This window comes from Dendrobates tinctorius, unplaced genomic scaffold (assembly GCF_039654945.1).
Source record: "Dendrobates tinctorius isolate UK_male_01 unplaced genomic scaffold, ASM3965494v1 ptg000237l, whole genome shotgun sequence".
In the NCBI taxonomy this organism is placed as follows: Eukaryota; Metazoa; Chordata; class Amphibia; order Anura; family Dendrobatidae; genus Dendrobates; species Dendrobates tinctorius.
The window spans coordinates 4827230-4852190 of NW_027361904.1; the positions used below are offsets into that span (position 1 = coordinate 4827230).

At 46.9% G+C, this 24961-nt stretch overlaps 1 protein-coding gene across 1 annotated transcript in view; it reads right to left on the minus strand.

Moving 5' to 3' along the window:
* The window catches only part of ARID3C (AT-rich interaction domain 3C), a 137814-nt gene extending 113373 nt beyond the window's left edge, over positions 1-24441 (minus strand). The window contains exon 1 of the mRNA XM_073556739.1: positions 23644-24441. Coding sequence (XP_073412840.1) covers positions 23644-24441 — 798 coding nt within the window. The remainder of the gene's footprint in view (positions 1-23643) is intronic.
* Positions 24442-24961: the final 520 nt, after the last annotated feature.

The following is a 24961-nucleotide window of genomic DNA, read 5'->3' on the forward strand; positions in this document are numbered from 1 at the left end:
CCGCTGCCACACGAGGAGGGGCCCACGACATGTCACCCCGCTGCCACACGAGAAGGGGGCCCCCCGACATGTCACCCCGCTGCCACACGAGGAGGGGGCCCCCCAGACATGTCACCCAGCTGCCACACGAGAAGGGGGCCCCCCAGACATGTCACCCAGCTGCCACACGAGGAGGGGGCCCCCCAGACATGTCACCCCGCTGCCACACGAGGAGGGGGCCCCCCAGACATGTCACCCCGCTGCCACACGAGGAGGGGGCCCCCGACATGTCCTTCACATGTAACAGGAGATGGCACCAGGTACAATGTATCCGGGTATCACACGTCTGGATACGTCTCTGGATACGGCCGTGACGTCGGCTCTTTCCTTCATGTTGCACACTGGTCCCCACAGAAAGGAATGAGAGGGCTCAAATGATCGGGACGATGGGGACCGGAGCATCGGGATTGGAGCGTGGGGAACGGAGCGTGGGGATTTGGGCATGGGGACCAGAGAATGGGGAACAGAGCATGAGGACCAAAGCTTGGGAACCGGAGGATGGGGAACCAGAGGATGGGGAACGGAGCATGGGGAACAGAGGATGGAGGTAAGATGATGGGGAACAGAGGATGGGGAGTGGACAATGGGGACAAAAGGATGGGGAGCGGAGGATGGGGACTGGAGCATGAGGACCGGAAGATAAGAACTAGAGAATGGGGACCAGAAGATGAGGACCAGAGGTTTAGGTCGAAACATGGGGAACCGGAGCATGGGGAAAGGAGGACGGCGATAAGATGATGGGGACTGGACAATGGGGACAAAAGGATGGGGAGTGGAGGATGGGGACTGGAGCATGAGGACCGGAAGATAAGGACTAGAGAATGGGGACCAGAAGATGAGGACCAGAGGTTTAGGTCGAAACATGGGGAACCGGAGGATGGGGAACGGAGCATGGGGAAAGGAGGATGGCGGTAAGATGATGGGGACCAGAGGATGGGGAGTGGACAATGGGGACAAAAGGATGGGGAGAGGAGGATGGGGACTGGAGCATGGGGACCGGAAGATAAGGACTAGAGCATGGGGATCGGAGGATGGGGACCAGAAGATGAGGACCAGAGGCTGAGGACCAGAGGTTTAGGTCGAAACATGGGGAACGGAGGTTGGAGATCGGAGAATAGGGACTGGAAAATGGGGACCGGAGCATTGGGTCTGAAGGATGGGAACCAGAAAATGGGGATCAGAGCATAGTGACTTCACCATGGAGACCACAGGATGGGGACCCGAGAATGGGGGGAACTGGAGCATGGGGCCCGGAGGATGGGGACTGGAAGATGGGGAACGGAAGATTATGACCAGAGCATGGGGTTTGGAGGATGGGAACCGGAGCATGGGGACCAGAGCGTGGGGAACGGAGTATGGGGATCAGAGCTTGGAAACCATAGGATGGGGAAAAGAGCATGGGGAACAGAGGATGGTGACCGAAGGATGGGGAACGGAGAACGGGGACTGGAAGATAAGGACTGGAGCATGGGGACCGGAGGATGAGGACCAGAGGATTAGGCCGGAGCATGGGGAACGGAGGATGGGAACCTGAGCATGGGGACCGGAGGATAGGGAATGGAAAACGGGGATTGTAGCAAGGGGACAGACGCAGGGGGTTAGGAGCATAGGGACTGGAGCATGGAGACTGCAGGATTGGGAACCGAGAATGGGGCCCAGAGGATGGGCACTGGAAGAATATGACCAGAGCATGGGGATCGGAGCATGAGGACCGAAAAATAGGGACTGGAGCATGGGGACGAGCAGATGGGGACGAGCGGATGGGGACCAGAAAATGGGGACCAGAAGGATGGGGACGGGAGCATGGGTACCGAAGGATGTTAACTGAAAAATGGGGACTGGAGCTTGGGGACCGGAGCATGAGGACCAGACAATGAGGACCAGAAAATGGGGACCAAAAGGAAGGAGACCAGAGGATAGGTACCAAAGCAAGTGTAACGGAGGATGTTGACCGGAAAATGGGAACTGAAGTATGGGGCCCGGAGCATGGGGACCGGAGGATGGCGAAAGGAGCATTAGGACTGGAGCATGGGGACCAAAAGGTGAGGACTGGAGGATGGGGACTGGAACATGGATTAGGATGGGGACCGGAGGATGAGTATAGGGGAGAATGAGGACAAGAGGATGATTACCGGAGCATGAGGAACGGAGGATGGGAACCGAAGCATGGTGACCAGATGACGGGGACCGGAACATGGAGACCAGATCAGGGGGACCAGAGCATGGAGACTGGAGGATGGGGAACAGAAAATGGGATTCGGAGCATGGGGACTGGAGCATGGGGACTGGAGCATGGGGCCCGGAGGATGAGGACAGGAAGATGGGGACCAGAAGATTATGATCACAGCATGGGGACAGGAGTATGGGGACCGGTGGATAAGGACTGGAAAATGAGGACCGAAGCACGGGGAGTGGAGGTTGGGGTACAGAAAATGGGGCCCAGATCATGGGGACTGGAGCATGGAGCCTGGAGAATGGGGCCCGAAGCATGGGGCCTGGAGGATGGGGACCGAAAGACAGGGACCAGAGAATGGGGACCGGATGGATGACGATGATGTAGACCAGAGGATGGGGAACAGGGGAGGGGGACTGGACGATGGGGACAAAAGGAAGGGGACCGGAGGATGGGGACTGGAGCATGGGGCCCGGAGGATGTTGACTGGAAAATGGGAACTGGAGTATGGGGCCTGGAGCGTGGGGACCGGAGGATGGGAACCAGAGGATGGCGAAAGAAGGATGGGGACTGGAGGATGGGAACCGGATTATGGCGACCAAAGGATGGGGACAGGGGCATGGGAACAGGAGAATGGGGACCGGAGGATGGGGACCAGAGGATGGGGAGTAGAGGATGATGATTGGAGAATGGGGACAGGAGGATGGGGACTGCAGTATGGGGGCTGGAGGATGGGGACCAGAGGATGGGGAATGGAGGATGGTGATTGGAGGATGGTGACCGGAGAATAGGGAATGGAGGAAAATGACCAGAGAATGGGTACTTCTTAAAGGGCATCTCCATCTGGGCACGCTCCTCCTGTCATATAACCATTAGTTGGAATCATAGAATGTTAGCGTTGGAAGGGACCTCCTGGGTCATCTGGTCCATCCCCCTGCTCAATGCAGGATTCATTAAATCATCCCAGATAGATGTCTGTCCAGCCTCTGTGTGAAGACTTCCATTGAAGGAGAACTCACCTCCTTTCGTGGCAGCCTGTTCAACTCATTGATCACCCTTCACTGTCAAAAAGTTTTTTCTAATATCTAATCTGTGTATCCTCCCATTCAGTTTCATCCCATTGCTTCTCGTGTTTCCATGTGCAAATGAGAATAAATTTGATCCTTCTACAATGTGACAGCCCTTCAGATATTTATACACAGCTATTAAGACTTCTCTTAGCTTCTTTTTTGCAGCTAAACATCCCCCAGATCCTTTAACAGCTCCTCGTAGGACACACTTTGCAGTCTGCTCACCATCTTGGTCACTCTTCTCTGAACTTGCTTCAGTTAGCCCAGAACTGGACCCAGTATTCCAGATGAGGCCTGACCAAGGAGGAGTAGAGGGGATAATTACTGCACGTGATCTAGACTCTAAAAGGACTAATAAATCAATGAAATAAAACACGTTAGACATTTCCCCAAGAACCCATATATGAATCTCCTCCACTCCTGCTGCCCACCTTGCTCACCCTGACGGGATTCCATTAAGACGGATCCATCAGTAGCCCGCAAACCACAGCGCTCTATAGCCTTCACTCTACAAGTGGTTCATTTTCCTCCTCCGTGGATGCAATACGTGTCACCCTTGACATCACCCCCGACTCCGGCCACAGCTGAGATTGCGTAAGGCCAGCGGTTACATGAGTTGGCTCAAAGCCGATGAGGAAACACTGACACTTCCCTAATTTGGGGAGAATCTGATATTGTGGGTGGATTTTCTGTCACTATCTCAAGAAAAAAAGAGGGGAGTCACGTTATGTGTATTTCAAAACCGGAAAAAAAAAAATGACATGAAAAAGAGAAAGTCCCAGGAAATGCGAACATCGGTATCTGGAGACCAACAATAAAGCCCCCCATTGCAGAGCAGAAGGAAAAAGTCACCAAAAAAAGTCCACAACCTGTAAAGATAATGTAGTAGATGTCACCTGCAGTCCTATGTAACACGATAGCTAACACAGTGATAACTCTCTGAATACAGATAATGTAGTAGATGTCACCTGCAGTCCTATGTAACACCACAGATAACACAGTGATAACTCTGAGCACAGACCATGTAGCAGTAGTCACCTGCAGTCCCATGTAACACTTGCTATGGCAGCTGAGGGGGGGTCTGCCTAGTGCACACTGATCACTTGTGCAGGAAGTTGCATTTATGAGGGTCTCACAGGAGCTGACACAGTAAATCCTCCCTGAGAGAAGCCATTTGGAAGAATGCATCAGCTGGGGGCCCCTGTGAGCGGGAAGTGAGGAGCCCCCGCCTGCACATGTCGGGATCAATCAGCCATGTCACCAATAATAATCCGCACACTTACTATTATAGCTCCCAGTAGTTTATGGGCTCGGGCTTCAGTGTTGTAATAAAGCTGCTAGCTGGGGGGGGGGGGGGGGTGTATAACGTGACAGCAGACCACCACACTGATTATAGCCCCCCATCCTGCACAGAAGCTTCAAGGACACTTGATTGTAACCTCACATTGAAAGTTTGTGTCAATGTGTCAGTCTGGAGTTCTGGCTCACAGAGAATTGTCTAGACTGGATACAAGTGTAACGACACCTCAGCAGTGAAAAGTAGGGGTATGTGCAGACGATCAGTAAACGCTGCGGGTTGGACGCTGAATACTTATGAGCCACAAACCTGCAGCGCCCACATGTTACAGCATAGTGGATGGGATTTTTAGAATTCCCATGTCCACTATGCGCCCACAGACGCCTGCGGAGTCGGACATGCGGCACGTCTTTTCAAAGACATGAGTCTCCGAAAGAGAAATTTCACAATAGAGTGTATTGGAAGCGGTGAATCCTCACGGCTCAGTGATCACAGCGGATTTACCTGCATTCAATATACGTCAGAGCTTTGGAAGCAGCAATCACGCACTGTCCCGGATCGCGGGCACCGGCCAAACTGATCAGGATTGGTTTCTGCCTCTGAATGTGACTATTTGCATTCACCTTCATATTTTCACGCCTCATATTTTCGTGGATTCCTTCTGCTTCATATTTTCACACCTCATATTTTCGTGGATTCCTTCTGCTTTTGTTCTTTTCTTTATAATCGATGTATCAATCTGTTTATTGATTAGATCTCGGCGATTCTTTGGATCTCGGCAACTCTTTGGATCTCGGATGCTTTCGATTTCGGCGACTCCTTCGATCGCGGAGACTCTTTGGATCGCGTAGACTCTTTGGATCGCGGAGACTATTTGGATCGCGGAGAGTCTTTGGATCTAGACGATTCTTTGGACCTAGATGATTCTTTGGATCTTGATGACTCTTTGGATCTCAGAGATTCTGGATCTTGGTGATTCTTTGGATTTCAAAGACGCTGTGGATCTCGGTGTTGCTGTGGATCTCGGTGTTGCTGTGGATCTCGGTGTTGCTGTGGATCTCGGTGTTGCTGTGGATCTCGGTGTTGCTGTGGATCTCGGTGACTCTTTGGATCTCGGTGACTCTTTGGATCTCGGTGACTCTTTGGATCTCGGTGACTCTTTGGATCTCGGCGACTCTTTGGATCTCGGCGACTCTTTGGATCTCGGCGACTCTTTGGATCTCGGCGACTCTTTGGATCTCGGCGACTCTTTGGATCTCGGCGACTCTTTGGATCTCGGCGATTCTTTGGATCTCGGCGATTCTTTGGATCTCGGCGACTCTTTGGATCTCGGCGACTCTTTGGATCTCGGCGATTCTTTGGATCTCGGTGATTCTTTGGATCTCGGTGATTCTTTGGATCTCAGTGACTCCTTGGATCTCAGTGAGTCTTTGGATCTTTGTTATTCTTTGGATATGGGTGAGTCTTTGAATCTCTGTGCTTCTTTGGATCTCAGTGACCCTTTCGATCTTGGTGACTCTTGGATCTCAGTGTGTCGTTGAATCTCTATGCTTCTTACTTCCCCCACGATACATTCCTGATCCATCTATTTCAGGACTCCCCTCGTGCCTCATTATATTATATCCGCGCTTCTTTCACCTTCTCGGTTATTTCTTCTTCGCCTTCTCTTTCTGGTTTTGCACATTTTCATTCACTGGCAGCAAACAGAGAACTTGAAAATAAAAGCCCCTTGTAAAGTTATAGAAATCTGAAAATGTATTTACCCAGAACTGGACACCAACAACCAGGAGCAGTAAAAATACTACTACTACCACCATCATGTGCTGGCAGCGGCTGGGAGCTGCAGTTTTGCAATCACTTCAATGTTACTAAATTCTTGTCAGATGCACACAAACTGCTCAGCAAACATGTCAGGCGGGTGCTACATTCACCAGCAGCAAGCAGAGGCAGGATCACACAGCGAGACTATCCACAGCACAGCGAGGAAGGGGGCCACAGAAATCACTGAGGAGGGGGCCACAGACGTCAGTGGGGAGGGGGCCACAGAAGTCACTGAGGAGGGGGCCACAGACGTCAGTGGGGAGGGGGCCACAGACGTCACTGGGGAGGGCGCCACAGACGTCACTGGGGAGGGCGCCACAGACGTCACTGGGGAGGGCGCCACAGACGTCACTGGGGAGGGGGCCACAGACGTCACTGGGGAGGGGGCCACAGACGTCACTGGGGAGGGGGCCACAGACGTCACCGGGGAGGGGGCCACAGACGTCAATGAGGAGGGGGCCACTGATGTCAATGAGGAGGGGGCCACAGACATCACTGAGGAGGGGGCCACAGACATCACTGAGGAGGGGGCCACAGACATCACTGAGGAGGGGGCCACAGACATCACTGAGGAGGGGGCCACAGACATCACTGAGGAGGGGGCCACAGACATCACTGAGGAGGGGGCCACATATGTGTGTGTGCATAAGATTTCTGAATTCTCATAGACATAGCTGGTACTGTAAAACGCAGCTGAAAATTAGCATAAAAAAGCATTAAAAAAACGCAGCAAAAAGGCCCAGTGTGAACTTAGCCTAACAAACTCTCAGCTCTGCTTTTAGTTGCAAAGGTTTTTGGTTTTTTTTTAAATAATTAAAGTCAAATCTCATCAGAGATAAGTCCCGCCAGGTCTAGTGTATTAGGGGTACATTGTGCACTTATCTTTTGGTATATCCTGTTCTGTATTTACAGGGTACATTCCTGTGATGCATCCAGTTCTGCATTTTCAGGATACAGTTTTGTGATGTGCCTGGTTCTGTATTTTTGGGATACATTCTTGTGATGTGCTTGGTCCTGTATTTTTGGGATACATTCTTGTGATGTGCCTGGTTCTGTATTTTTGGGATACATTCTTGTGATGTGCCTGGTTCTGTATTTTTGGGATACATTCTTGTGATGTGCTTGGTTCTGTATTTTTGGGATACATTCTTGTGATGTGCCTGGTTCTGTATTTTTGGGATACATTCTTGTGATGTGCCTGGTTCTGTATTTTTAGGATACATTCTTGTGATGTGCCTGGTTCTGTATTTTTGGGATACATTCTTGTGATGTGCCTGGTTCTGTATTTTTTGGATACATTCTTGTGATGTGCCTGGTTCTGTATTTTTGGGATACATTCTTGTGATGTGCCTGGTTCTGTATTTTTGGGATACATTCTTGTGATGTGCTTGGTTCTGTATTTTTGGGATAAATTCTTGTGATGTGCCTGGTTCTGTATTTTTGGGATACATTCTTGTGATGTGCCTGGTTCTGTATTTTTGGGATACATTCTTGTGATGTGCCTGGTTCTGTATTTTTGGGATACATTCTTGTGATGTGCCTGGTTCTGTATTTTTGGGATAAATTCTTGTGATGTGCCTGGTTCTGTATTTTTGGGATACATTCTTGTGATGTGCCTGGTCCTATATTTTTAGGATACATTCTTGTGATGTGCTTGGTTCTGTATTTTTGGGATACATTCTTGTGATGTGCTTGGTTCTGTATTTTTGGGATACATTCTTGTGATGTGCCTGGTACTGTATTTTTGGGATACATTCTTGTGATGTGCTTGGTTCTGTATTTTTGGGATACATTCTCGTGATGTGCCTGGTCCTGTATTTTTGGGATACATTATAATAGATAATAATAGATTTTATTTTTATAGCGCCGACATATTCCGCAGCACTTTACATTTCAGAGGGGATTTGTACAGACAATAGACATTACAGCATAACAATAATCACATACAGTAGATTATAAGAAATACCAAGAGGAGTGAGGGCCCTGCTCGCAAGCTTACAGTCTATGAGGAAAGAGGTAGACACGAAAGGTGGGTGGTAACAGTTGCCCTGATTGTATGGACCAGCCATAATGTTAAGTGTGTAACAGTACAGACACAGAGGGCTAATGGATGCATAAAGCATGTGGGAACATGATGCTGGGAACCTGGTTATGGTAAAACTTTTGGCTCTGCCACACAGGGATAGGTTAGGTTAATGTGTTGAGGCGATAGGCCAGTCTGAATAAATGCGTTTTCAGGACACGCTTAAAATTGTGGGGATTGGGGACTAATCGTATTGACCTGGGAAGTGCATTCCAAAGAATTGGCGCGGCACGTGTAAAGTCTTGGAGACGGGAGTGGGAGGTTCTGACTATTGAGGATACTAACCTCAGGTCATCAGCAGAACGGAGGGCGCGGGTAGGGTGGTATACTGAAACAAGGGAGGAAATGTAGGGTGGTGCTGAGCCATGGAGGGCTTTGTGGGTGAGGGTAATAAGTTTATACTGAATTCTGGAGTGGATGGGTAGCCAGTGTAATGACTGGCACAAGGTAGAGGCATCGGTGTAACGATTGGTGAGGAATATGATCCTGGCTGCAGCATTCAAGACAGATTGGAGAGGGGAGAGTTTTGTAAGAGGGAGACCGATTAGAAGAGAGTTACAGTAGTCGAGACGAGAATGAATAAGAGAAACAGTAAGAGTTTTTGCAGAGTCAAAAGTAAGAAAAGGTCGAATTCTAGAAATGTTTTTGAGGTGCAGATGACAAGAGCGAGCCAGTGATCGAATGTGGGGGGCAAAGGAAAGCTCGGAATCAAGTATGACCCCAAGACAGCGGGCATGTTGCTGGGGAGTAATAGTGGAACCACACACAGAAATGGCAATGTCGGGTATAGGTACATTAGTAGCGGGAGGAAACACAAGGAGTTCAGTCTTTGACAGGTTCAGTTTCAGATATAGTGAGGACATGATATTAGACACAGCGTTTAGACAATCGCCAGTGTTTTCTAGAAAGGCTGGCGTGATGTCAGGAGAAGAAGCGTATAATTGGGTGTCATCAGCATAGAGATGGTACTGGAAACCAAATCTGATTGTTTGACCAATAGGGGCAGTGTACAAGGAGAAGAGGAGGGGGCCTAGAACCGATCCTTGAGGAACCCCAACAGTAAGGGGAAGGTGAGAGGAGGAGGAACCGGCAAAAGAAACAGTAAAGGAGCGGTCGGCGAGATAGGAGGAGAACCAGGAGAGAACGGTGTCCTTGATGCCAGTGGAGCGGAGCATAGTGAGGAGGAGCTGATGATCCACAGTGTCGAATGCTGCAGAGAGATCCAAGAGAATTAGCATGGAGTAATGACCATTTGATTTAGCTATTAACAGATCATTAGAGACTTTAGTGAGGGCAGTTTCAGTGGAGTGTAAAGAGCGGAAACCGGATTGGAGAGGGTCGAGAACAGAGTTTTCTGAGAGATAGCGGATAAGACGGGAGTGGACCAGGCGTTCCAGGAGTTTAGAGATGAAGGGAAGATTAGAGACAGGTCTATAGTTAGCGGCACAGTTTTGGTCGAGGGATGGTTTTTTAAGTAGTGGATGTATGATGGCATGCTTAAATGAGGAGGGAAAAATACCAGCAGAGAGAGAGAGGTTAAATATTTTAGTTAGGTGAGGGGTGACAGCAGGGGAAAGGGACTGGAGGAGATGTGACGGAAATGGGTCACTGGTGCAAGTAGTTGGGCGAGAAGATGCAAGGAGCCTGCTTACTTCTTCTTCTGTGACTGGTTCAAAATCAGAGAGTGAGTTAGATGCAGTGGGGGAGGGAGGACAGTGCATGGTATGAGGGGATTTGGAGATAATTTCCTGTCGGATCTGGTCAATTTTTTCTTTGAAGTAATTGGCCAGATCGTCAGCTCGGAGCTCCGTGGTTGGGGCCTGTACTCTTGGATTGAGTAGAGAATGAAAAGTGTCAAAGAGACGTTTCGGGTTATTGGACAGTGAGATGATGAGGGTGTTGAAATAGGTTTCTCGTGATGTGCCTGGTCCTGTATTTTTGGGATACATTCTCGTGATGTGCCTGGTCCTGTATTTTTGGGATACATTCTCGTGATGTGCTTGGTCCAGTATTTTTGGGATACATTCTTGTGATGTGCTTGGTTCTGTATTTTTGGGATACATTCTTGTGATGTGCTTGGTTCTGTATTTTTGGGATACATTCTTGTGATGTGCCTGGTCCTGTATTTTTGGGATACATTCTTGTGATATGCCCGTTTCTGTGTTTTTGGGATACATTCTTATGATGCTCCCGTTTCTGTATTTTCTGGGTACAATCTTGTGATGCACCCCAGTTCTGTATTTTCGGGGTAAAATCTTGTGATGTGTCTGGTCTTGTATTTTCTGGATAAATTCTTATGATGCACCTGGTTCTGGACTTTTGTGACACAATCTTGTAATGGACCCATTTCTGTATGTTCGGGATACATTCTTGTGATGTGCCTGGTTCTGTATTTTCTAGGCACATTCTTGTAATATGCCCGGTTCTAAATTTTCGAGATACATTCTTGTGATATGACCGGTTCTGTATTTTTGGGATATATTTTTCTGATGCACCAGGTTCTATATTTTTGGAATACATTCTTGCGCTGGTTGTATATTTTTGGGATACTTTCTTGGGATGCGCCACGTTCTATATTTTCGAGGCACAATCTTGTGATGTGCCTGGTTCTGTATTTTTTGGGATACACTCTTGTAATGTGCCTGGTTCTGTGCTTTCAGGCTATATTCCTGTGATGCGCCCGGTCTTGTATTTTTGGGATACATTCTTGAAATATGTCCGTTTCTCCATTTTTGAGATACATTCTAGTGATGCACCCGGTCCTGTGTTTTTTGGGTATATTCTTGTCATGCGCTTGGTCTTGTATTTTCGAGATACATTCTCTTATGATGCGCCTGGTTCTGCATTTTTGTGATGCGCCCTCTTCTGTATTTTTGGGTTACATTCCTGTGATGCAACCGATTTAGTATACATTCTTATGATGTGCTTGGTTCTATATTTTCGAGACACGTTCTTGTGATGCATCCGGTTCTGAAGTTTTGGGATACATTCTTGTGATACAGAACCAGGTGTATTTTCGGGGTACACTTTTGTGATGCGCCCGGTTCGGTATTTTACATATATAGTATTGAGATGTGCCCACTTCTGTACTTTCAGGGTACATTTTTGTGATGTGCCTGGTTTGGTATTTTCCGTATTCAGTTTTGAGATGGGACTGGTTCTGTGCTTTCAGGGTACATTCCTGTGATGCAACAGGTTCTGTATTTTCAGGATACGGTTTTGTGATACGGCCTATCCTGTATTTTCGGGATACATTCTTGTGATGTGCCTGGTTTTGTATTTTCTTGGGTACATTCTTGAAATATGTCCGGCTCTAGATTTTCGGTTCTGTATTTTTGGGATACATTCTTGCCCTGCCCCTGGTTCTATATTTTCGGGGTACATTCTTTTTGATGCGCCAAGTTTTATATTTTTGAGACACAATCTTGTGATGCGCATGGTTTTGTATTTTTGGGATACATTACTGTGATGTGTCTGGTTCTGTTTTCAGGTTATATTCTCGTGATACGCCCTGTCCTGTATTTTTAGGATACATTTTTGTGATTCGCCCATTTCGGTATTTTCAGGTTACAGTACATTCTTGTGATGGGCCTGGTTCGGTATTTTTGGGACATATTCTTGTGATGTGCCTGGTTCTGTATTTTTGGGACACAATCTTGTGATGGGCCAGGTTCGGTATTTTTGGGACACAATCTTGTGATGGGCCTGGTTCTGTATTTTTGGGACACAATCTTGTGATGCGCCTGGTTCTGTATTTTTGGGACACAATCTTGTGATGCGCCTGGTTCTGTATTTTTGGGACACAATCTTGTGATGCGCCTGGTTCTGTATTTTTGGGACACAATCTTGTGATGCGCCTGGTTCTGTATTTTTGGGACACAATCTTGTGATGCGCCTGGTTCTGTATTTTTGGGACACAATCTTGTGATGGGCCAGGTTCGGTATTTTTGGGACACAATCTTGTGATGCGCCTGGTTCTGCATTTTTAGGACACAATCTTGTGATGCGCCTGGTTCTGTATTTTTGGGGCACAATCTTGTGATGGGCCAGGTTCGGTATTTTTGGGACACAATCTTGTGATGGGCCAGGTTCGGTATTTTTGGGACACAATCTTGTGATGGGCCAGGTTCTGTATTTTTGGGACACTAACTTGTGATGGGCCAGGTTCTGTATTTTTGGGACACAATCTTGTGATGGGCCAGGTTCGGTATTTTTGGGACACAATCTTGTGATGGGCCAGGTTCGGTATTTTTGGGACACAATCTTGTGATGGGCCAGGTTCGGTATTTTTGGGACACATTCTCGTGATGTGCCTGGTCCTGTATTTTTGGGATACATTCTCGTGATGTGCCTGGTCCTGTATTTTTGGGATACATTCTCGTGATGTGCCTGGTCCTGTATTTTTGGGACACATTCTCGTGATGTGCCTGGTCCTGTATTTTTGGGATACATTCTCGTGATGTGCTTGGTCCTGTATTTTTGGGATACATTCTTGTGATGTGCTTGGTTCTGTATTTTTGGGATACATTCTTGTGATGTGCTTGGTTCTGTATTTTTGGGATACATTCTTGTGATATGCCCATTTCTGTGTTTTTGGGATACATTCTTATGATGCTCCCGTTTCTGTATTTTCTGGGTACAATCTTGTGATGCGCCCCAGTTCTGTATTTTCGGGGTAAAATCTTGTGATGTGTCTGGTCTTGTATTTTCTGGATAAATTCTTATGATGCACCTGGTTCTGGACTTTTGTGACACAATCTTGTAATGGACCCATTTCTGTATGTTCGGGATACATTCTTGTGACGCGCCTGGTTCTGTATTTTCTAGGCACATTCTTGTAATATGCCCGGTTCTAAATTTTCGAGATACATTCTTGTGATATGACCGGTTCTGTATTTTTGGGATATATTTTTCTGATGCACCAGGTTCTATATTTTTGGAATACATTCTTGCGCTGGTTGTATATTTTTGGGATACTTTCTTGGGATGCGCCACGTTCTATATTTTCGAGACACAATCTTGTGATGTGCCTGGTTCTGTATTTTTTGGGATACACTCTTGTAATGTGCCTGGTTCTGTGCTTTCAGGCTATATTCCTGTGATGCGCCCGGTCTTGTATTTTTGGGATACATTCTTGAAATATGTCCGTTTCTCCATTTTTGAGATACATTCTAGTGATGCACCCGGTCCTGTGTTTTTTGGGTATATTCTTGTCATGCGCTTGGTCTTGTATTTTCGAGATACATTCTTATGATGCGCCTGGTTCTGCATTTTTGTGATGCGCCCTCTTCTGTATTTTTGGGTTACATTCCTGTGATGCAACCGATTTAGTATACATTCTTATGATGTGCTTGGTTCTATATTTTCGAGACACGTTCTTGTGATGCATCCGGTTCTGAAGTTTTGGGATACATTCTTGTGATACAGAACCAGGTGTATTTTCGGGGTACACTTTTGTGATGCGCCCGGTTCGGTATTTTACATATATAGTATTGAGATGTGCCCACTTCTGTACTTTCAGGGTACATTTTTGTGATGTGCCTGGTTTGGTATTTTCCGTATTCAGTTTTGAGATGGGACTGGTTCTGTGCTTTCAGGGTACATTCCTGTGATGCAACAGGTTCTGTATTTTCAGGATACGGTTTTGTGATACGGCCTATCCTGTATTTTCGGGATACATTCTTGTGATGTGCCTGGTTTTGTATTTTCTTGGGTACATTCTTGAAATATGTCCGGCTCTAGATTTTCGGTTCTGTATTTTTGGGATACATTCTTGCCCTGCCCCTGGTTCTATATTTTCGGGGTACATTCTTTTTGATGCGCCAAGTTTTATATTTTTGAGACACAATCTTGTGATGCGCATGGTTTTGTATTTTTGGGATACATTACTGTGATGTGTCTGGTTCTGTTTTCAGGTTATATTCTCGTGATACGCCCTGTCCTGTATTTTTAGGATACATTTTTGTGATTCGCCCATTTCGGTATTTTCAGGTTACAGTACATTCTTGTGATGGGCCTGGTTCGGTATTTTTGGGACATATTCTTGTGATGTGCCTGGTTCTGTATTTTTGGGACACAATCTTGTGATGGGCCAGGTTCGGTATTTTTGGGACACAATCTTGTGATGGGCCTGGTTCTGTATTTTTGGGACACAATCTTGTGATGCGCCTGGTTCTGTATTTTTGGGACACAATCTTGTGATGCGCCTGGTTCTGTATTTTTGGGACACAATCTTGTGATGCGCCTGGTTCTGTATTTTTGGGACACAATCTTGTGATGCGCCTGGTTCTGTATTTTTGGGACACAATCTTGTGATGTGCCTGGTTCTGTATTTTTGGGACACAATCTTGTGATGGGCCAGGTTCGGTATTTTTGGGACACAATCTTGTGATGCGCCTGGTTCTGCATTTTTAGGACACAATCTTGTGATGCGCCTGGTTCTGTATTTTTGGGGCACAATCTTGTGATGGGCCAGGTTCGGTATTTTTGGGACACAATCTTGTGATGGGCCAGGTTCGGTATTTTTGGGACACAATCTTGTGATGGGCCAGGTTCTGTATTTTTGGGACACTAACTTGTGATGGGCCAGGTTCTGTATTTTTGGGACACAATCTTGTGATGGGCCAGGTTCGGTATTTTTGGGACACAATCTTGTGATGGGCCAGGTTCGGTATTTTTGGGACACAATCTTGTGATGGGCCAGGTTCGGTATTTTTGGGACACAATCTTGTGATGGGCCAGGTTCGGTATTTTTGGGACACATTCTCGTGATGTGCCTGGTCCTGTATTTTTGGGATACATTCTCGTGATGTGCCTGGTCCTGTATTTTTGGGATACATTCTCGTGATGTGCCTGGTCCTGTATTTTTGGGACACATTCTCGTGATGTGCCTGGTCCTGTATTTTTGGGATACATTCTCGTGATGTGCTTGGTCCTGTATTTTTGGGATACATTCTTGTGATGTGCTTGGTTCTGTATTTTTGGGATACATTCTTGTGATGTGCTTGGTTCTGTATTTTTGGGATACATTCTTGTGATATGCCCATTTCTGTGTTTTTGGGATACATTCTTATGATGCTCCCGTTTCTGTATTTTCTGGGTACAATCTTGTGATGCGCCCCAGTTCTGTATTTTCGGGGTAAAATCTTGTGATGTGTCTGGTCTTGTATTTTCTGGATAAATTCTTATGATGCACCTGGTTCTGGACTTTTGTGACACAATCTTGTAATGGACCCATTTCTGTATGTTCGGGATACATTCTTGTGACGCGCCTGGTTCTGTATTTTCTAGGCACATTCTTGTAATATGCCCGGTTCTAAATTTTCGAGATACATTCTTGTGATATGACCGGTTCTGTATTTTTGGGATATATTTTTCTGATGCACCAGGTTCTATATTTTTGGAATACATTCTTGCGCTGGTTGTATATTTTTGGGATACTTTCTTGGGATGCGCCACGTTCTATATTTTCGAGACACAATCTTGTGATGTGCCTGGTTCTGTATTTTTTGGGATACACTCTTGTAATGTGCCTGGTTCTGTGCTTTCAGGCTATATTCCTGTGATGCGCCCGGTCTTGTATTTTTGGGATACATTCTTGAAATATGTCCGTTTCTCCATTTTTGAGATACATTCTAGTGATGCACCCGGTCCTGTGTTTTTTGGGTATATTCTTGTCATGCGCTTGGTCTTGTATTTTCGAGATACATTCTTATGATGCGCCTGGTTCTGCATTTTTGTGATGCGCCCTCTTCTGTATTTTTGGGTTACATTCCTGTGATGCAACAGATTTAGTATACATTCTTATGATGTGCTTGGTTCTATATTTTCGAGACACGTTCTTGTGATGCATCCGGTTCTGAAGTTTTGGGATACATTCTTGTGATACAGAACCAGGTGTATTTTCGGGGTACACTTTTGTGATGCGCCCGGTTCGGTATTTTACATATATAGTATTGAGATGTGCCCACTTCTGTACTTTCAGGGTACATTTTTGTGATGCGCCTGGTTTGGTATTTTCCGTGTTCAGTTTTGAGATGGGACTGGTTATGTGTTTTCAGGGTACATTCCTGTGATGCAACAGGTTCTGTATTTTCAGGATACGGTTTTGTGATACGGCCTATCCTGTATTTTCGGGATACATTCTTGTGATGTGCCTGGTTTTGTATTTTCTTGGGTACATTCTTGAAATATGTCCGGCTCTAGATTTTCGGTTCTGTATTTTTGGGATACATTCTTGCCCTGCCCCTGGTTCTATATTTTCGGAGTACATTCTTTTTGATGCGCCAGGTTTTATATTTTTGAGACACAATCTTGTGATGCGCATGGTTTTGTATTTTTGGGATACATTACTGTGATGTGTCTGGTTCTGTTTTCAGGTTATATTCTCGTGATACGCCCTGTCCTGTATTTTTAGGATACATTTTTGTGATTCGCCCATTTCGGTATTTTCAGGTTACAGTACATTCTTGTGATGGGCCTAGTTCGGTATTTTTGGGACACATTCTTGTGATGTGCCTGGTTCTGTATTTTTGGGACACAATCTTGTGATGGGCCAGGTTCGGTATTTTTGGGACACAATCTTGTGATGGGCCTGGTTCTGTATTTTTGGGACACAATCTTGTGATGCGCCTGGTTCTGTATTTTTGGGACACAATCTTGTGATGCGCCTGGTTCTGTATTTTTGGGACACAATCTTGTGATGGGCCAGGTTCGGTATTTTTGGGACACAATCTTGTGATGCGCCTGGTTCTGCATTTTTAGGACACATTCTTGTGATGCGCCTGGTTCTGTATTTTTGGGGCACAATCTTGTGATGGGCCAGGTTCGGTATTTTTGGGACACAATCTTGTGATGGGCCAGGTTCTGTATTTTTGGGACACAATCTTGTGATGGGCCAGGTTCGGTATTTTTGGGACACAATCTTGTGATGGGCCAGGTTCTGTATTTTTGGGACACAATCTTGTGATGGGCCAGGTTCGGTATTTTTGGGACACAATCTTGTGATGGGCCAGGTTCGGTATTTTTGGGACACAATCTTGTGATGGGCCTAGTTCGGTATTTTTGGGACACAATCTTGTGATGCGCCTGGTTCTGTATTTTTGGGACACAATCTTGTGATGCGCCTGGTTCTGTATTTTTGGGACACAATCTTGTGATGGGCCAGGTTCGGTATTTTTGGGACACAATCTTGTGATGCGCCTGGTTCTGCATTTTTAGGACACAATCTTGTGATGCGCCTGGTTCTGTATTTTTGGGGCACAATCTTGTGATGGGCCAGGTTCGGTATTTTTGGGACACAATCTTGTGATGGGCCAGGTTCTGTATTTTTGGGACACAATCTTGTGATGGGCCAGGTTCGGTATTTTTGGGACACAATCTTGTGATGGGCCAGGTTCTGTATTTTTGGGACACAATCTTGTGATGGGCCAGGTTCGGTATTTTTGGGACACAATCTTGTGATGGGCCAGGTTCGGTATTTTTGGGACACAATCTTGTGATGGGCCAGGTTCGGTATTTTTGGGACACAATCTTGTGATGGGCCAGGTTCGGTATTTTTGGGACACAATCTTGTGATGGGCCTGGTTCGGTATTTTGGGGACACAATCTTGTGATGCGCCTGGTTCGGTATTTTTGGGACACAATCTTGTGATGCGCCTGGTTCGGTATTTTTGGGACACAATCTTGTGATGGGCCTGGTTCGGCATTTTTGGGACACAATCTTGTGATGCGCCTGGTTCTGTATTTTTGGGACACAATCTTGTGATGGGCCAGGTTCTGTATTTTTGGGACACAATCTTGTGATGGGCCTGGTTGCCTGGTTCTGTGTTTTTGGGATGCAGCCGGCACACTACTCTTGGGGGACCATTGTCTGTCTGGTGGGGGTGGGGGCAGGCGAGGATGACATTCTGGATGCACATACCTGACATACTTTTTTCCTTTTTTTCTCGCCCTGTGAACAGGTTTTGTAAACACTTTATGCCCCTAACAATGACCTGTGCTGACCTTCCATACCACCCAGAATGCCGCCATTAACCCGTCCATGTCTGGGAAAGAACATGCACAATGTGAACACAGTCAGTTGCTCCCTGTTATCCGCCATGTCAGGTTGGGGAGAAGAGATGACTATAACGCTGATCAATGGAATCAGTGCCCCTGTTGATCCCCACTATACAGCACATCTCCAGTGCTGAGACCCCACTATAGGTGACTGATATCAGCCCCCCTGTTATCTGCGGGCTGTGGGGATTCACCCCTATACAGTAAGTGACAGTAGGACTGCCTCCCTCCCCCGCCCTCGTCGCTCCTATTTATAGATCACATGTCAATAACCCAAATGTATTTATTGGAATCATAGCCATGCTGCGAGTACAACGGCGGTCTGCGGAGCGTCCCCTCCCCCGTATAACGCAGACACCTGTAAAAACAAGAGTATAATAGAAGTGCGCGGTCGCCCCATTCAGGAGCACACACTGAGACCCACACACCCCATCCCGCCCCGAGACCGGTTCTTCCACTGCTCGAATCGGAAATGCAGATTCCTCGGATCGCCATTTCCAGTCTGTCCGCTCAGTGTCACCTTGCGGATTTCCCCGGCCATGAAAACTCGCTTTACCTGAAGACACAAATTCTTTTCATATGATAGTAACAAAATGGTGCGAAAAGTGGGACGGACGGCGCGATCTGACGCTGCGATCAGTGGCAGCGCTACAGATGAGTGTGAACACGTCACTGCGCAGTATGGACAGCAATCACAGCTCTGACTGATAGGGGGTCCACGTATGGACACCCGTACTGTGCGTCAGGGGAGGAGAAGGCACTAAGACTGTGACTGCTGTGGAGAGCAGACTTAATGCTGCTCAATATTATTATTATACAATAATTTTCATCTGTCAGTGGGAAAACATGACTGCCCGCTCCGCACGGAGGATCCTCACAGTCAGCAACGCAGGCGGAATGAGGTTTCACAAGACTGCAGTCACACAAAGGCTACAAGTCTGCAGTCACACAAAGGCTACAAGTCTGCAGTCACACAAAGGCTACAAGTCTGCAGTCACACAAAGGCTACAAGTCTGCAGTCACACAAAGAGTACAAGTCTGCAGTCACATAAAGAGTACAAGTCTGCAGTCACATAAAGGGTACAAGTCTGCAGTCACATAAAGGGTACAAGTCTGCAGTCACATAAAGGGTACAAGTCTGCAGTCACATAAAGGGTACAAGTCTGCAGTCACACAAAGGCTACAAGTCTGCAGTCACACAAAGGCTACAAGTCTGCAGTCACATAAAGAGTACAAGTCTCAGTATGATGCCCCCTCAGCACCCCCACACAGTATGATGCCCCCACACACAGTATGATGCCCCCTCGGTTCCCCCACACAGTATGATGCCCCCACACATAGTATGATGCCCCCTCGGTTCCCCCACACAGTATGATGCCCTCTCAGCTCCCCCACACAGTATAATGCCCCCACACACAGTATGATGCCCCCTCAGCTCCCCCACACAGTATGATGCCCTCTCAGCTCCCCCACACAGTATAATGCCCCCACACAAAGTATGATGCCTCCCCAGCTCCCCCACACAGGATGGTGCCCCCTCAGCTCCCCCACACAGTATGATGCCCCCTCAGCTCACCCCCCAACACACATTATGATATTGCGATACCTGTGCACACAGTATGATGCCCCCACACACATTACCACATTACAATACCTGCACATAGTGTGACACCCCACACACAGCACAATGCCCCCACACACAATATGATGCCCCCACAGAGAATGATGCCCCCAAACACAGTACGAAGCTCCAACACATTATGACATTACAATACCTGGGCACACAGTGTGATGCCCCCACACACAGTATGATGCCCCCACACAGCATTATACCCTTCACAAATGTTAAAATACCACCACAGCCCTCCCCCACAGTATGATTCCCCCACACAAGAACTGACAGTAAATAAATGCTTCCCTTGTCTCGCTCTTGGATGCACTGGTTTGCGGTGTGCAGCTCATGGACTGAGACTAGGAGCAGCAGCCTGATCTCATGATGTCATTGCACCTGCTGAGTCTCAGTCTGAATGTTGCACAAGGAGTCGATGTCACTCTCCTCCACCATTGTATTCAACTGTATCTACACCCTGAGGATTCATAATCGGTGGAGGATGGCCGTGTCGAGCAGTACGCCACTGTTTCCAGCTCCTTGGCTGTACAGCTCCATGGGTCAGATAGGAGCAGCCTCAGGGCTGGACGTGGCCCGCTGGCCGCAGTGTGTCCAGGTCTGGTAGATCTGATGTATATGAGGTGAAGACATACAATGGAGGGGGCAGGTGAAGACACATGATATGGTTGTATACTGAGTGGGTCCAGGCGTCAGGTGAGGAGATGAGCCCCATCCCCCACCCTGAGGATAATCCCCCCTATCAGTCAGGGGATCTGACACCCACTGTTTGCACATTGCTGTTTTGGGATAAATAACATAAAATGTGTCAGTAAGATGGTAATCGCCAGAGGAGAACATCGCTTCCTTCCGCTCGCCCTGCTCCTCCTCAGCGATGCCCTTCACACTGTCCCATGCCGTCACTCATCACATCCAGAACTTTCTGCAACTTTGTGACATTTAGTTTTAATTCCCTACGATTATCAGGATCTCTGCTGACTGTCAGTGAATCACTCTGCCCACTGCTTTCATTCAAAGACTCAATACTGATAAATATCAGCGCTGAGGGTTTGTTACAATTGTATCTGTGAGCTGATACTTTCCCTGCACGGTCAGGAATGTGGAGGCTGCTGGGAAGAGGACACGTCCCAGCCTCTAATTCCTCCTAATGGTCTCCGGCTGATGTGGCGCTGCAGAGATTATAGGATTACAGGTGACAAATGTCCAGACGATCCACCTGCCACCAAGGTACGGGGGGGGGGGGGGGGGGGGGGGGGGGGGGCACTTCACTACAAAAACACAGACTCAGTGTAAGTATAGAAAGAAGGTGGAGCCAGGAGTATAACCACCATCAGACGCCACTCCGCAGATTATACAGACATGGTCACCATCAGCAGAATAGTGAGTGCAGCTCTGGGGTATAATACAGGATGTAACTCAGGATCAGTAAAGTAATGTATGTACACAGTGACTGCACCAGCAGAATAGTGAGTGCAGCTCTGGGGTATAATACAGGATGTAACTCAGGATCAGTAAAGTAATGTATGTACACAGTGACTGCACCAACAGAATAGTGAGTGCAGCTCTGGGGTATAATACAGGATGTAACTCAGGATCAGTAATGTAATGTATGTACACAGTGACTGCACCAGCAGAATAGTGAGTGCAGCTCTGGAGTATAATACAGGATGTAACTCAGGATCAGTAATGTAATGTATGTACACAGTGACTGCACCAACAGAATAGTGAGTGCAGCTCTGGGGTATAATACAGGATGTAACTCAGGATCAGTAAAGTAATGTATGTACACAGTGACTGCACCAGCAGAATAGTGAGTGCAGCTCTGGAGTATAATACAGGATGTAACTCAGGATCAGTAATGTAATGTATGTACACAGTGACTGAACCAACAGAATAGTGAGTGCAGCTCTGGAGTATAATACAGGATGTAACTCAGGATCAGTAATGTATGTACACAGTGACTGCACCAGCAGAATAGTGAGTGCAGCTCTGGAGTATAATACAGGATGTAACTCAGGATCAGTAATGTATGCACACAGTGACTGCACCAGCAGAATAGTGAGTGCAGCTCTGGGGTATAATACAGGATGCACACAGTGACTGCACCAGCAGAATAGTGAGTTCAGCTCTGGGGTATAATACAGGATGTAACTCAGGATCAGTAATGTAATGTATGCACACAGTGACTGCACCAGCAGAATAGTGAGTGCAGCTCTGGAGTATAATACAGGATGTAACTCAGGATCAGTAATGTAATGTATGCACACAGTGACTGCACCAGCAGAATAGTGAGTGCAGCTCTGGAGTATAATACAGGATGTAACTCAGGATCAGTACAGAATCAGTAATGTAATGTGGGTACTCAGTGACCCCATTATTTTACTATTATTAAACCCGTAACCATTGTATTCACAGATGGACATATGCACCCAACATAGAGCTTAGAATCTGAGTGATGCATGCAGTCTTGTGTCTAAGTAATACACAAAGAGAAGCATCAACAGCATGGAGGACATTAAACAGGAGTACTGAGCAGTGCAGATGTAAATCCTGCCATCTGGTGAGATAAAACAGTTCCTGGAAAGCCGCCATTATTCTCTCTGGTCCTTCCAGTTCCCTTTCCATAGAGTTCAATAGGCAAGATTTCTCAGTGAGTTTGTAAAAGTGAATAATGAGCTAAAGACGCAGAGGAGAAGTGGCTCCTGTGGCTGAAGGTATTGAGCTATATATTGTATCTCTAGACTACTGGAGACTTCTCATTGTCCCTAAAGAAGTTGATGGAGTCATAGAACGACATATTCTCCTGACTAACATGTAACAAGTCAGCTCAGGAGTCACTGATTATTGTGTTGGGTCTATGGGTCACAGTCTCCACGGCGAGAACAACCACCACACAACGCATACGATGTAAGGAATCTGCGATACCTCGTAACGTTCCTCCTTCTATTCTCGCCATTTTCACATCATTTATATAAACCAGTACAGTAATATTTGCTCTTGCACATGGATAATGACATTACTGGTCCACCCAGGAGTGTGACAAAGCCTCTAATTCACGGATAAACCTGACCGTAAAGCATATCTCCAACATCAATGGCCAACAGGAAAGTCAGAGACCACCATGGAGTCCACCCTCGGTTCCAGATGAACACCACACAGGACAAATTCACTGGCCACAGCCCCTAATGCTGGGCTTTGTCACACCATCAGACCATTCCTTCAAGCCTAAGAGGTGAGGACAAGATCAATGTTGGTCAAAATCCCCATGGACCTATCACCCCACAAACTTCTACAGCTGATAGTCTTGTATGTGTGCAACATGTTGGACTAGTGACCAGGTAGTGAATTGGAGGCACCTATAAGAAGCCATCACCAGACCTTTCATTATATTGGTATGTTGTGGGGGTCTTAGGCCAATGACAGGTTGTCCAAGGGGCACCCTAATGTTATAGGCACATGGACAATGTGTCTTACCTGTTTGAACTGCTCCTCATACGTCCATTCATGATGGCCCGACTGTCCATTAGGGGATAACGTCTGAGACTGTGAACTGGTGTTTGGCACCTGACCGACCCGTTGCAAAACTTTGCTTGGTGAATCAGGATCGGGTCGTTGCATGGTGGAGGACATCTCTAAATCCTCCTCATCTTCTTCCTCTCCATCCTCATCGTCCATATCTTCATCATCAAAGTCAGCTTCCTCACTGTCGCTCTTGTGCTTGGACTCCTCCTCCTCTGGTTTATGGACCGGCGCCCGTGAATATATCAGTGTGGGCCGGGTCAGGGACACTGACGAGGTTGTGGCCGTTGTACTGGTGGTGGTTGTACTTGTGGTGTTTGAGTTTGAAGGTGAAGTGACCACTGCTGCCGCTGCCGCAACCGCTCTCACGGCCGCCTGATACTGACGCATGACCAACGCCTCTTGCTGGATTCTGGACTCCACCAAACAGCGAAGCTCTCTGTCCTTTTCTTGCCTTAATTTTTCTTCTAAGGCCAAGCGAGCAGCTTGCTGGCGCTGGAGGTTTTCCATCACTGCCTCTAGCCTCATACCGCCACCTGAGGAAATGGACTGGGAGGACTGGGAAGGACGTGAAATGGAAAAAGGTGAAGTATGGTGGGATGAAGCAGATACAAGGAGGGAAGGCAGAGATGTAGGGGTTGAGAATGCTGCCGGCTGGAGGCAGAAGGGAAAGGAAGGGAACAAAAGCGAAGACAAAGAAATGAACCATGAGTACAATGAAAAAAGGTAAAGGGAACAAATAGATGGATACATGAAATACAACAATATCAACCAAGGAGCGATAAGAGAAGACAGGGCACATAATAGCACATAACATAAAACATAAAAGTACGGAAGGAGGGACAGTTGAGGTTGTGCGCATAGCGACAGAAGTGGTTAAAGATAGGGACAGAGGCGATCGAGAATAAAAGGACAAAAGAGATCAAGCACACATGTACAGAAGAGATTGAGCACACAGGGAAAGAAATTGTCAAGCACACAGAGAAATGAGATAATACAGCACACAGGGACAGAACAGATGGATAATAAAGTTACAGAAGAGATCGAGAATAAAGGGACAGAAGTGATCAAGCACACAAATACAGAAGAGATCGAGCACACAGATGTGGTAAGGACAGGGACAGAGGAGATGGAGAATAAAGAGACAAACGAGATCAAGAATAAAGGGACAAAAGAGATCAGGAATAAAGGGACATAAGAGATCAAGCATGCAGAGTAATTAAATAATAGAGCACACAGGGACAGAAGAGATGGATAATAAAGTTACAGAAGA